The sequence below is a fragment of the Eleginops maclovinus genome, chromosome 18 (genome assembly GCF_036324505.1).
Source record: "Eleginops maclovinus isolate JMC-PN-2008 ecotype Puerto Natales chromosome 18, JC_Emac_rtc_rv5, whole genome shotgun sequence".
In the NCBI taxonomy this organism is placed as follows: Eukaryota; Metazoa; Chordata; class Actinopteri; order Perciformes; family Eleginopidae; genus Eleginops; species Eleginops maclovinus.
In genome coordinates, this window is record NC_086366.1 from 26213045 (window position 1) to 26226909 (window position 13865).

The following is a 13865-nucleotide window of genomic DNA, read 5'->3' on the forward strand; positions in this document are numbered from 1 at the left end:
ATCCAAGCTGTGTACAGTAAGGATGGGGCGCTGTTGACCTCAACTGATAGGGTGTTAGGGCGGTGGAAGGAACACTTTGAGGATCTCCTAAACCCGACAACTCCGCCCTCTATGGTAGAGGCGGAGCTGGAGCATGAAGGGGGATCATGTCCAATCTCACGGGGGAAGTCACTGATGTAGTCAAACAACTCCACAGGGGCGTGGATGAGATCCACCCAGAAATGCTGAAGGCTCTGGGTGTTGAGGTCATAGTTGACACGTCTCATCAACATTGCGTGGACGTCGGAAACAGTACCGAAGGAGTGGCAGATCGGGGTGGTGGTCCCCCTTTTTAAAAAGGGGGATCACAGGGTGTGTGCCAATTACAGAGGCATCACATTACTCAGCCTCCCCGGGAAAGTTAACTCTAAGGTGCTGGAAAGGAGGGTCCAGCTGATTGTCGAACCTCATATTAAAGAGGAACAATCAGTGTCCGAACTACGGGGGGACTCGGGGGATCCGAGACCCCCTGAAACTGACACGAGATCCCCCGAAAACATGATTTGGGAAATGTTGGGGGGTCTCTAAAATATTGGCAAAATGTGTTTTATTGATATTGAAATCGTGTGTAACGGGAACTATTTGCATATCAGAAGTGTTGTGTTTACATCAAAGATAAAATAAACAGATATGACAACGACTGCAGTCTATCCCCATAATTTCTCACAAATTCTAGGCCTGTTTGTGTGTGGTTGTGCCTCTTTCCCATGCGCATTTCGATACAATGTATGTTGTGGGTGTGGCCGAAGTTTGAGAAAGTGTTTTTTTAATAATTCCGTCTTCAGTCAGATCGTGTAAGTGCAAGTGGTCAGCGTTAGCAATGGCTAAACGACAGCAAGGCACTCTTTCCCATTTTGGATTTTTTAAAAAAGCAAAAGTTCTGAGGAACAAGATGTTGTTCAGTCAGCAGATGACAGTGGACAAGCGTCCGCAACCACGTGCATTACTGGAAACGCTGGACCCACGGTCAGCGTGCAGCAGGACCAACGGTCAGCATGCAGCATGCAGCAGGATCGAGCAGGCAGCGTGGAGCTATCTGCCGGTGAGTCCACGTCCGTGGCCCTCTCTCACCCGAGCATCTGGACGAGCCAGCAGTGGACAGAGTGGAAGTCTCGAAACCCCTGGCTGTATACAAAGGATGGCAAGTTGGGATGCTCTGTCTGCCGGGACACACAAAAACCCTTTTATCGGAAATGGGAAGTGGCACACACCTGTCTGAGGAATGGATACACGGGGATGTAAGTAGCCAGACACAATTCGGGTTACGTAAAAAAATATACAAACATAGGGATAGCAACGCGCACAGAAGGGCAGTCGAGATAACAGAAACCAAGCAAAAGGACATTCTACCCAACAGAGTTACTGCGATTAATGCCAAAGCGACAGAAGAAACGGCACTGTCCTTTAGATCGGCCTATATGGTGGCCAAGGAAAGGCTAGCCTATCAGAAGCTACCTGCTATAATGAAATTGCAAGAGCTGAATGGGGCAAAAGTGGGTCCTGTGCACAAATCAGACAAATCATGTGCTGAAATGATTGGTCATATTGCGCAGGAAATGAGAAGAAAGTTAGTTTCAAACATAAAAGAAATGAATTCAAGAATCAGCCTAACCATTGATGAGAGCACAGTGCACGGACGTGCCTATCTCATTATTTATGTAAGATGTGACGTGAGTGGGAAAGGAGACGTGGACAATGTATTTTTGGACATTGCAGAGCTGACACAGGGCACAAATGCAGAATCCATTTTCAATAGTTTGAGACAAGCTGGGTTAGATGACGAGTTTTTGGGCCGGAACCTCATTAGCATCGCCACAGATGGTGCTGCAGTCCTCACCGGTAAAACCACTGGGCTGATTGCGAGGCTGAAACGCGATTTCCCCAACATACAGTCAATCCACTGTCTCGCCCACCGCCTTGAATTGGCTGTCCATGACTCACTCAAGGAGGTTGCTGGATGTAACCACTTTGAGATTTTCATCTCCAAACTCTATGCTCTGTACCACCAGTCCGCAAAGAATGCACGCTTGCTTGAGGAGGCGGCTGCTGACCTCAATATGCAGGTTTTGAGAATCGGACAAATATTCACTATACGATGGGTGGCTAGTAGCTTTAACACCGTGAGAGCAGTGTGGAACAACTTCCCCGCATTAGCGCGCCACTTCAAAACAGCAAGTGAAGATCCAGGTCGAAATGACACAGAGAGAAAAAAATTCCTGGGGCTATACAAACATCTCACACACAAAGGGCTTTTAATGGATCTGGCGTGCATGAAAGATATGCTACGTGAGCTGCAGGGCCTATCATTAAAACTCCAGCGGAGAGACTTATCCCTAGTGGATGCCACTCGCCACATTCAGCAGACAGTGGATGTCCTGACAGCCATGAAAGAGAGCGGAGGGAAATCCACACTGAAGGCCGAACAACGCGCGTCCGTGGGCCTGTTTAAAGATGTGGAACTGTCCGAGAGCAGGGAGAAAATTAACCGGCGCCAGTTCTATCAGTCGGTGATTGACGGACTTAAAATGCGCATGCCAGAGTCGGACCTTGTCCAGATGTTGAAACCCCTGGAAAAGCACTTCTGGCCAAAAGACCGCAACTCGTTAATCATGTATGGAGAACATGAAGTACGGAAACTAGCGAAAACACTAGGCGAGTCGGCTAAAGAGGCAGCGGATGAGTTTCGTGACTGGAAGTTGCAAGGTGGCGCTCCGGGCAAAACACTGGAAAAGTTGTGTACAGCAAGCAGGACATATCTCCCAACCTCGTCAGAGTGTGAAAGGGGGTTTTCGGCCGTCAATAATACGGACAGTAAAACCCGCAACAGACTGTGTGAGAAAAGCCTGTCATCGCTACTTTTTGTGGATTTAAATGGACCCCCACTGGAGCGTTTTGACCCAGCACCCTTCATCACATCATGGATCAAATCAGGTCATCGCATGTCCACGTCATGGGTTTCTGGACCAACAGCCAAGGAAGACGAGCCAAGGCCTTTGTGGTCTATTCTGCTTTAAAGTAAGACATGATGCATTTAATTATTCCTATATGCTGGGTTTGGAAACGCCTGATGGATTCGTTCATGTTTGTGGTGCCTATTTGTTTGTTGACGCTTGTTGCCGTGCAAGATTGGTTGCTTTATTGTGTATGCCGATGTGAACATGATTTCCAGTGATCTTTGGTGGATTTGTTGAGTAGGCCTATGTTGCCTGTGTTTTTCTTGCGTGTGGTATTATTGTTGACGCGATGTTGTTTTTGAGCATGCCAACGGACATGATTTCCCCTTATGATTGCAGACGCGATGCGTGTGTGGAGGTGTGGAGCCTGTGTGCGTAATTGCCGTAAAGCTGTGCTGTCCGCGTATGATTCTGTATGTAGGCTTGTGTTTTCGAGATCCGCGCTCTGAGTCAAGCGCAAGAGCAAGCGCCCCCCCCCCCCCCCGAGAGAAAAATGGGACCCCCCGAAAATCTCGGCATAGTTCGAACACTGGGAACAATGCAGATTTCGTCCTGGTCGTGGAACGACGGACCAGCTTTTTACTTTTGCAAGGATCCTGGAGGCGGCCTGGGAGTAAGCTCATCCGGTCTACATGTGCTTTGTGGATTTGGAGAAGGCGTATGACCGGGTTCCCAGGGAGATACTGTGGGAGGTGCTGCGGGAGTATGGGATGAGGGGGTCTCTACTCAGGGCCATCCAATATCTGTTCTCCCAAAGCGAGAGCTGTGTCCGGGTCCTCGGTAGCACGTCGGACCGATTTTCGGTGAGGGTTGGCCTCCGCCAGGGCTGCGCTTTGTTACCAATCCTGTTTGTGATAATCAAGGACAGGATTTCGAGGCGTAGTCATCAGGGAGGGGGTCTACAGTTCGGTGGGCTAAGGATTGCACCACTGCTTTTTGCAGATGATGTGGTCCTAATGGCTTCATCAGTCGGTGACCTTTAGCACTCACTGGATCGGTTCGCGGCCGAGTGTGAAGCGACTGGGATGAGGATAAGCACCTCCAAATCTGAGGCCATGGCAATAATGGAAATGTAGTTTAGGAGGATTAAGAGGCCCTGTTATAATACTTTCCCTTTCCCAAAGTGTGTTCTATAGGTTTGTGTGCATGTAAATGGTCTGCAAAGGCTAAAATCCCTGTGTTCCCTTCAGAGGGAGTTTCTCTTCCACCCCCCCCCCCCCCCCCCCCCCCCCCAACGACCTCTGCCTGAACGCCTCCATTGGACTCCTTTGTTTACTTCCATAACATAGTGACATTACTATTTAACAGCCGCGTTTCTATTGGCTATCTATTGACATTGTACATGATAAGCTAAGGGGCGGGACAGCTATAAGTAGTTGACCAATCACAACAGAGCCAACCCAGTCTGCTCTAATTGGACCAATCAGAGCCGACTGGGCTCTGGTTTCAGACAGAAGGTGAAAAGAGGTGCTGCAGCACAGGCAGGATGATAAAAATAAAGAGATTTCTCAACAATAAAGCATGGAGACATGTCCCAGTAGAGACACTACATACTGATATGAACCTGAAAATGAGTAGACGCACAATATTCTTTCCTAATTACATTTTTGCTATCTTATTGGAAGATGCAATTCTACCGAACGTTTCAGGTCGCTTGCAATCAACAGTTGATGCTAGTTTTGGCTCTTCTCAAAAGGAGAACCAACCGCAGCCCCACGCACCATCCCACTGTAAGTTGAGTAGATTGTAAAGCACAAAGGAGTGAGCATCTGTTGGGACACAGTGCAGCAATAATACAACGAATAACAGCAGCTAAAGAATTGGAAGTAGAGGGAAGTACGAATGTAACAAAGCAGAGAAAAACAGAGCTGAGTCTGTTCAGTCCACGGTTCACACCTGACCATGAAATCTGTGTGAAGGCTGAGGTGGTGTGGTGTGTGTGTTGGGTGGGGGTTGGGGTTTCTGTGTATGCATGTGTCTAACAATAGCAATGCAAAGAACCATATGGTTTTTTAGATTTAATTTACATGAATTAACTCATTGGACATTTATTTTTGTCCCATGGGGACACATAAATGAGCACGGTGCAACATCATTATTTAAAGGTGTTACATTGTGGTCGTTGTAATAAATCACTTCACAGTTATTACATCAATTAAGGGGATTTTTTTAGACAGGTACAAATGATAGCTGATCTTGTTTGCTTTTAACTACAAAAACAATGGTAGGCTACCATTAACAAGCTTTTAAAATGCCTATAAGTTAGGGAAATTCAACAGGGAAAGGAGGTGTAAAGATGGGACTTATATCTAAATGTCTTGTCCCTCTCTCTTTCAGGGGAAACCAGAACAGAGAGCAGGCCCAGCAGTGGCTGGAGAAGATGAACGACCAGTGGGAGCTGCAGAGGTTTCTGCTGGACTGTCTGGAGGTAGGAGGCCAGCATGCTGGATTTATACATATGTTTCAAGAGCATTTTCACAGGCAAAAATAAGGGGAGGATCATCTCTTTGTTGCTCGACTTTCCATGGCCCTTTTCACATTTTAGCAGCATCTAGTGGCAGCACGAGAAATTTTGGATTTCAAAAGTTTTCCTCCCTTCTGCCAGATTCCCTGGAGAGATCCATAATCGAACACTCAATGGATGTGGGGAAAGGAGCCTTAGATATAGGGTTTGAATTAGACACTATTATATATGTTAGGGAATATTTTGCTAAGGTGTTTAACCTTTGACCTGGTTCATCATTTTCTCCTTGCTCTGTCTGTATTGCCATGGCATACTTTTTCGGCCTTGGAGGTGCTGTTATCTTCATTAAGGAGGGGCAGCCTGGCTTCCTGAGCCTTGTTGTTCTCATACTGGGTACGAGCTCATGCTGACCTAAGATTGGTTTTATTGTTTTGGGGCAGCTGGGCGCCTGTTTATCTGGCACCAGGTGCTCTTGTACGCATATTCTATTGACCTAGATGACAGTTTTAGTTAGACATAGGGTCCATATTTGTTTAGTCTGGCGACTGAAGAATGTTGATTGTCCACTCTGAACTGGTTAAAACGTCTTGCTACAGTAGAGATCTTCAGAATTGGTCGGGCAACCACTCTGTCAACTCGTGGCTGCAGCAAATGTCTTGTCAATTCTCCGGCCGTTAACTTCAGAATTAACCTTCACTGTTTGCCATCAAAGTTCCAGCTCTCCTGTGTCTCTTTGAGTTTCTTCTCCGTTACTTCAGAAGTTTCCATCACAATATACACTTACTACATTTAAATAGAAGTGTAAACAATAAGATTTAGTCGTCTTTAAATGTGTTGCCAGTGTCACAATGACATACAGTATAAGAACAAGTTTAATCAGCCTCTATATGGTATGAAAGGGAACATAATTCAATTATCAGGGCAATCTGACAAAGACATTATAATGAGTTTTTATTTCATTTTTTTTAATATCAGTTTAGAATGCGTTCCTCATATTCCAAGCTACTTCATTGACACCAGAAACATTCAGTATCGTTTCACACTTCAGCATCCGCCTGCATTATTTTTAGGTTATAACCCTATATGTGTTTGTTAGCTGTCGTTGACATGGTGTGCCTCATGCGTGTCAGTTGTGCTGCACACAGCTCACCTCTGCTGCTCCGGCGGAGTCACACACTTCTTTCTTGGCCAGAACCTTGTTTAGTTTCGGCAACTTTCTCTCTTTGGCTCGACTGAATAATTCAGCAGCACAGCTCCTCATCACTAATTCAGAGGAAGAGTGTATCTCACTGTGTGTGTGTGTGTGTGTGTGTGTGTGTGTGTGTGTGTGTGTGTGTGTGTGTGTGTGTGTGTGTGTGTGTGTGTGTGTGTGTGTGTGTGTGTGTGTGTGTGTGTTGTACAGTGGGCAGTGACACTGCGTCAGTCTGTAGGAACCTGAGCTCTCAGCTGTCTGGGTGTGTTCCTCTGTCCGCTCCATGCTGCATCCTTCTGTTTCCTGCTTTCCAAACACTCGGCAACACATCCACACTTTATATAATGTTTTTGGTTTTACACAAAAGAATCAAAAAATATTTTATCTGGACTTTGAAGCAAGCATATGGAGCTTTCTTTTTGTGTAGATTTTCGTAGCTCCAGTGGAAAAAAGCTGAATTTTTCAATAAGCACCAACATTTTGTCCCCAGCTAGAAAGAGCGTGCATTTTTTGGAAAGCAACTGAAAGAAAATACGTTTACTCACTTTGGCCGTCTAGCGTATCTTATTAATGCAATCTCAGGAAACTCTGTGATAACCGCTCGACAAAAAACCTTACGTTAGCTAAATTCAACTTGTGTTAGCCATAGTGCCGTACCTGTATATAGCAATGTTTCTCAGTAAGTATTGCATGGCGTGTTTGATATTCTGCTACAGATTTAAAGCCCTTGAATGTCTGTATTTGCAATATAATTTTTTTTTATTGATTCAGGTCAGGTTAGTGGAACTAGCAACTTTCTCGTCTGATTGGCTAAGGTGAAAAATGACTTTTTTGTCTTTGACCTGTTGAGAGATGCTCATGCAATAATGAAAACATTGTGGAGGGCAAAGACAAACTTCCTAAGCTGAATCACAAAGAGCATATATTCATTGACTAAAATAAAGATTAAGCATGATAGTTAACTTCATTCTTTGATGACCTCTAATAAATAAAACTGCTTATATAACAGAAAGTTTAAGTTGCCTACTGGTCCACTTTTCCCTCTGAATTTTTGTAATTAAATAAACATTACATATCAGTCTAGGAGGAAAAGGGACTACTTACTGTAGAATTGGTTCAAAATCTTTAAAATCCTGCAATTCTATTCATCAGTGTAGTGCCAGTGTATGTCTGACCCTTTATGATTTGTGTCTCGCTGTAGCATCCTACTACACAATATATAATGTCAAAAGTGAAAAGTCTCCTCTCACTGCCTTTTACATTGCCAATGTACTACTCTGTTCTACTCGCTGCCAAATGTTTCCTGTCAAAATGTGAACGCAGGCTCGTCAATAGATTTGTCCGATTGAGCTTGGGATCAGACCTCGATCATCATTATAAAAATCGTATAGCCAATTTTGTTGCACTTGTTTTTTTATGAAGGTTACACTGATGCATCAGTAGTCATTTGAGATTGTTTCTTAACAAATTAATACTTGCATTCAGAACAACCCTTGGTACTCAAATAAACTGTGGTATTTTTGGGGATATTTGGGTACTACTTTACAATAAGGCTACCCTTATAAAGGACTCATTAAGGGTTTATAATTAGGTTATTAATTAGGTTGTAAAAACACTTTATCAATCATTAAGAACCATGTATAAATCAGATCTAACATAGTTTTCATACATCAACACAGGCTCACTATTTGGCAAGATGACCAAGCCTTATATTGGCTACCTAGCTTCCTTCGTCTTCTTCATTGGCATCAACATCCTTATCTGTTGTTCACTGAGTGGATTCTCCCCCATCCATCGTGATGTTTCTACGCATCACTTTATGACCATTTATTTATGAGTTACTAAACTATAAGGCTTAGCAGTACAGATAAATGTGGGCTCACTATTTGGCAGGCAACCGGTCACAGTTGCCCTCTTTATCTCTTGTCTTATAAAAGCTTATTAATGATCTATAAAGTGTTCACAACCTAATTAATTCATGATTTCCAAACTTTTTGTAAACCCTTTATAAGGGTAGTCTTATTGTAAAGTGGTACCGATATTTGTTTTAAACTCACTTTGTGTTGATCAAAATGTCAAACTAGTCTAACTTCAGGACCTAATTATCTGATAAACTGTAAATAGACCCGTGCAGAATTCTAACTATTCCAGCAGCCAAAAGTTAAGAGGTGCTACAGGAACTAATCAGTGTTTATTTGTGTTTTAAAAATGTTCACCTTATTTTGGGGTAAGCATTAAAGGTTCACTGGAGCTAAACAGGCTGTAGTTCCCTCTATAGATGGAGCTGCTCTCTTAGAAATACCGCTCTTACTGCAGAGATTTAAAAGACCAAGTAAACCCCTCTTACTGTTAGGATAGGCTCAGGTTCCAGCAGTGATTTTTATTGCCAGAATCAAAACAATATCAGTGTTTTATGTTTAGGGTTAATTACGTTTTTTAAAGTCATGTATCTTGTATTTCTATTTGGTTCAGTTACTTGCCATTATCAGCGGTACACCAAGATTTATAAACAGTCTCTATAATTAGGGTGATAATTGGACACCATTTTTGTAGGTAAATTGTGGCATTTCTTGTGGCCAACAACCAAAATCATATCTTATAAATAACCTAAAAGAGCCTTCCTCTTTATCGACAATAACTCTTCAGGACTGAGGTATTGAAGAGATGAACTCAGTTAGAGATCATACTCCAGCCTATTCCCAGAACCCCCCCCCCCCACACTCTGTTTCAGGAGAGGAGCAGGTGTATGCCCAAAGGCTGCATTGCTGAGCTGTGTGTGTGTGTGTGTGTGTGTGTGTGTGTGTGTGTGTGTGTGTGTGTGTGTGTGTGTGTGTGTGTGTGTGTGTGTGTGTGTGTGTGTGTGTGTGTGTCTGTCTGTGTGTCTGTGTGTCTGTGTGTCTGTGTGTGTGTGCGTAATAGATGTAACACGCATTCACTCCTCTTTCAGACTGTTTTAGCTTTTCTTTTGTCAGGTCAGATGTTATGGATTGGACCCTTGTCCGGAGGATAAACCGTGTTAAGACCTCTTCTTGGAATATGCAGTTGAATCTGTGTTTTTTTTTTCTGAGCGTTCAACCATTTTCATCTCAATCATACATATTTTCAACATTTGTCCTGGACTCACAAATAAAAAACACAAAGTGCATGAGTACCCTGAAAAAGCCTAAAGCACTTACCTGTTTCTGAATCTGTTCTAAAATAAACCCCAACCTGATTTAAATGTACATTATGACTAATAAATACAAATATTTCATTTTATAGAATATATTGTTATATATTACATATTGGTGATAAGTGCATCTTGAAATCTTGACACACAAATTCAAAATATATATACAGCCCCGGAAAAAATGAAGACACCACTTCAGCATTATCATATTCTCTGGTTTTATTATTTATAGTTATTTGTTTGAGTTAAATGTTTTTTTGTTTTGTTTTTATTCTCTAAACTACTTATAGATAGATAGAATCGGAGGATGAAACCCTCTTTATTAGTCACATACATGCACACAGCAGAGCACACACAGTGAAATTAGTCCTCTGCATTTAACCCATCCTAGTACTAGGAGCAGTGGGCAGCTATCGTGCAGCGCCCGGGGAGCAATGGGGAGGGGGGATTGGAGGTGTCCGGTACCTTGCTCAAGGGCACCACAGCAGGGCCTAGGAGGTGAACTGGGACCTCTCCAAGTAGCAGTCCACTTTCCATATTTTCAAGTCTGTTCGGGGACTTGAACCGGCGACCCTACGATTTCCAGTCCAAGCCCCTACTGACTGAGCCACCGCTGGACTGACACGTTTTCTCTGTGTTGGAATTCAACAGACACTGGAATGGCTGCCATACATGTAGAGATAAAGATTTAAGAAACAACTGGAGTGGTCTCTTCATTTTTTCCCGGAGCTGTATATATATATTTTAAATGCTCTACTTTTTGGAAAATATAAAATTGAGGGTTTTTAAGTAGTTCTTTAAGTATTATTTTTGATATATACTGTATATTGACTGCTGAGTTGTTTTTAAATCACCAAATTATTTTTGCTTAAAAGGTCACTCAATAAAATGTGCATCATATCAATAAATGACCCGCAGTTGAAATGAATGAAGATGTTATGAAAGGTAAGAAAGCTATGAACCCTCCTTTTTGTATGTCCCTTTCTTACCCTCCTATGTCAGACAAACTTACCCTCCTCCCCCTCCTTCATTCATACTCATTCATACTGCTCCGCTCCAACCCCCAACACACACTCCCTCTTCCCTCCTCCCTCTCTCCCCTTGTTCATTTCATTTACAGTCTCCAGGGGGGCATCAGCCTGTGACCCTCCATGACCTCTGCAGTCATGGGACCTGCAGGTGTGTGTGTGTGTGTGTGTGTGTGTGTGTGTGTGTGTGTGTGTGTGTGTGTGTGTGTGTGTGTGTGTGTGTGTGTGTGTGTGTGTGTGTGTGTGTGTCTGTCCGTCCAAGTGTGTGCGGCGTGTTTGCCAGCATGTCCTCACTTGTCTGAACCGTGTGTGTGCTTGGAAGAGGTGACAAACAGAGGGGGAGTCGAGCACCTGTCCTCTGAAGAAAGGAGCAGCAGTATATCTATCAAACTACAAATACATCACGCAGGATAAATCAGAGCGCGGTCCACTTCCTGTCTGTCCCACTATCACTCCATCTCTCTTTTCTCTCTTCACATCCACTGTTTCTCCCCCCCCACCCCACCTCTCTGCTTCACCACTGCAGCAGAGACAACTGGCTGGGACTGCTGCAGAGTGGAAGAGAGGGGTAGTGGTGGTGGTGGTGGTGGTGGGGGGGTGTAGTGTGTGTGGGAGGATAAAACAAAGCAGCTGTAGAGCAGTTGTGAGCTCGCCAGCGCGTTGCTATCCTAAAAAAAATGTATTCTCCTTCTGATTCCCCGTCTCTCTTTTCCTCTCACACCCCTCCATCCTCCTGCTTTGACATCATGCAGACACCCCCTCCCCCCAACCCCCGGCTCAGCATCATTAGCCGTGACCGGTGAGCCTGGAGGCGCTGCCTGCATCCCCTGCCCCCCCCCAAATATCCCAACCCTCCCAGTCTTTTGCTCCTCCCTCTCCTCTCCTCCTCCTCCTCCTCCACCCCAACACAAGCAGCCCCGCTCACTCACTCCCCCACTCCATCCGTCACTCACTCACTCTCCCACATTTCTGAAGGTGTGAGGCAGGGGAGGGGCTCCCATAGCTCGACTGCCTGCCATTTTATTGTTTTGGGGAGGAAGATTTTTTTTTTCTTCTCTCAGTCTTCCTCAGTCTTGCCCTCTCGCTCGTCACTGGTCCGCCCCCACCCCTCCTCTCTCTCTCCCGTTTCAGCGTGCAGCGAGGCAAGCAGAGAGACAGAGTGGGAGAGGGAGTGGAGCGCAGCCTCAGTGTGAAGTCTCCGGTGTGTCTCCCGTATTGTTGTTATTTACCCTCCTGCTTGGCATTTTGCTCTCAGCACACCTTTCGTGTGGCTGTTCATCTCAACAGAAAGCGGGCTTCCCTTCCTCTCCTCATTCTCTCTCTCTCTATCCGACTCTGCGGTGAAGAGCGTTTGCATGTGTGTGTCGGCAGACCGGCGAGGATGCGGATACCAGCTGCCTCAATCCCATGGGCTGTTCCCACTAAATGCTACCGGTAAATGGGGAGATTGGCTCTGCAGCTAGGACTGAGGGTGCAGGTGGAAGTGTGTTGCATGGTGTGAGGACGGTGCTGATGAAGGGGCTGATGTTGACCTGGATATCTCCGTGATGCTGTCAGAGCAGGCGTGAGGTCTTCTTACTGTGCCTTACATTTTTGCTAACCCTTGGATGGACGTCGGATGTGTATTGTTTGGGTTTGGGTGGGTGTGTGTGTGTGTGTGTGTGTGTGTGTGTGTGTGTGTGTGTGTGTGTGTGTGTGTGTGTGTGTGTGTGTGTGTGTGTGTTGATGCTGTGTTGTGTGTACATGCAATTTCCTTCCGCCATGCTTGTTGGTACACGTGTGCCTGCTGTGCGTCATTAAACATTCATGTGTGTGTGTTTGACCTTGTATTTCCTGCTGCTGGTGTGTTTATCTACACTGTTCCCAGAAGCTAATGAGTGTATGAGAAGGAGCGTCTCTTATACAATCAGACCTATGCTTCTCTTAGACACAGCTTCAGCATGCACTTACCAGAGTGTTGTGTATGTGTTTGAAATTAGGAATCAGGATTGTCACCTCTCTCTCTCTCTCTCTCTCTCTCGGGTAGCTGGGGGATTGGGTGTGTGAGAAGATGCTGATGGCGAGGGACAGCAGTCGAGATGAGACCCAGAAGCTTCACAAGAAATGGCTGAAGCACCAAGCCTTCATGGCCGAGCTGGCCCAGAACAAGGAATGGCTGGACAAAATTGAAAAGGTGAGTGCTGAGTTCAATTCTTCCTGGAGCCGGCTGAAATGCAGGTGTTTTATGTATTTTATTATACAATACAATTTACGTATTGGTTAGGAAGTAAAGTAGTTCCTATAGAGTTGTGATCCCTTACATGTCTAAATGCCTGCTCCTCTTAAGGTGTGTCTTCTCTTCCTTTTGTTGAAATATTTCTTTGGATTTGTTGTGCATACTTAGGGAACGTCACACTTAGTTTTGTTTGCACAAGCCTCTGTGTTTGGCCTGAGAGAGGCAGTGACGGAGATAATAAAACCACGTTTGCTCATATTAAAACTACAGATGACCTTTGTGTTATACTGCTGTGTTCGGATCAAAAGCATGTAAACATTAAGACACCCATAAAACATTATCAAAAATGTACATCAATATAAACTTTGGGGTAAGAAAACTTTAGATGCAAGTTACAAGAAATTAAATAAACAATAATACAATGCACACAAATCAATCTTTTGCCTGGAATTGTTTACTTATGCTACAACACTGCAGTTACGGTCTATGTGAGCCCTTTCTACACAACTAAAGCATTTAACCTAAAGCTAAAAGGGGCCAAAAATCCCTGCTTCAGTCACAAACACGTTCCTTTAGATATCAACATTTAATACAAAAATAATTAAGTTCTTTATATCAAAACAGAAACAATTAAACACAAAAATGTGCAAATAAACAGAAATCCATGCATTCATGCACACAAACATATTTATACATTTGTATGAACCAGGGATGTCGGCCTACAGGATTATTTTTGGTGTATGTACGGCGAGGCAACAAAGCGTCAGCTCTGTACAAATAGGAAGTAACTCCGCCAACTCAGCA

General features: G+C 44.3%; 1 protein-coding gene across 1 annotated transcript in view; it reads left to right on the forward strand.

Moving 5' to 3' along the window:
* The window catches only part of LOC134880518 (spectrin beta chain, non-erythrocytic 4-like), an 81953-nt gene that overhangs the window by 32929 nt on the left and 35159 nt on the right, over window positions 1-13865 (forward strand). Inside the window, 2 exon segments of the mRNA XM_063907473.1 lie at window positions 5331-5421; window positions 12873-13019. Of these exon segments, the coding sequence (XP_063763543.1) occupies window positions 5331-5421; window positions 12873-13019 (238 nt within the window).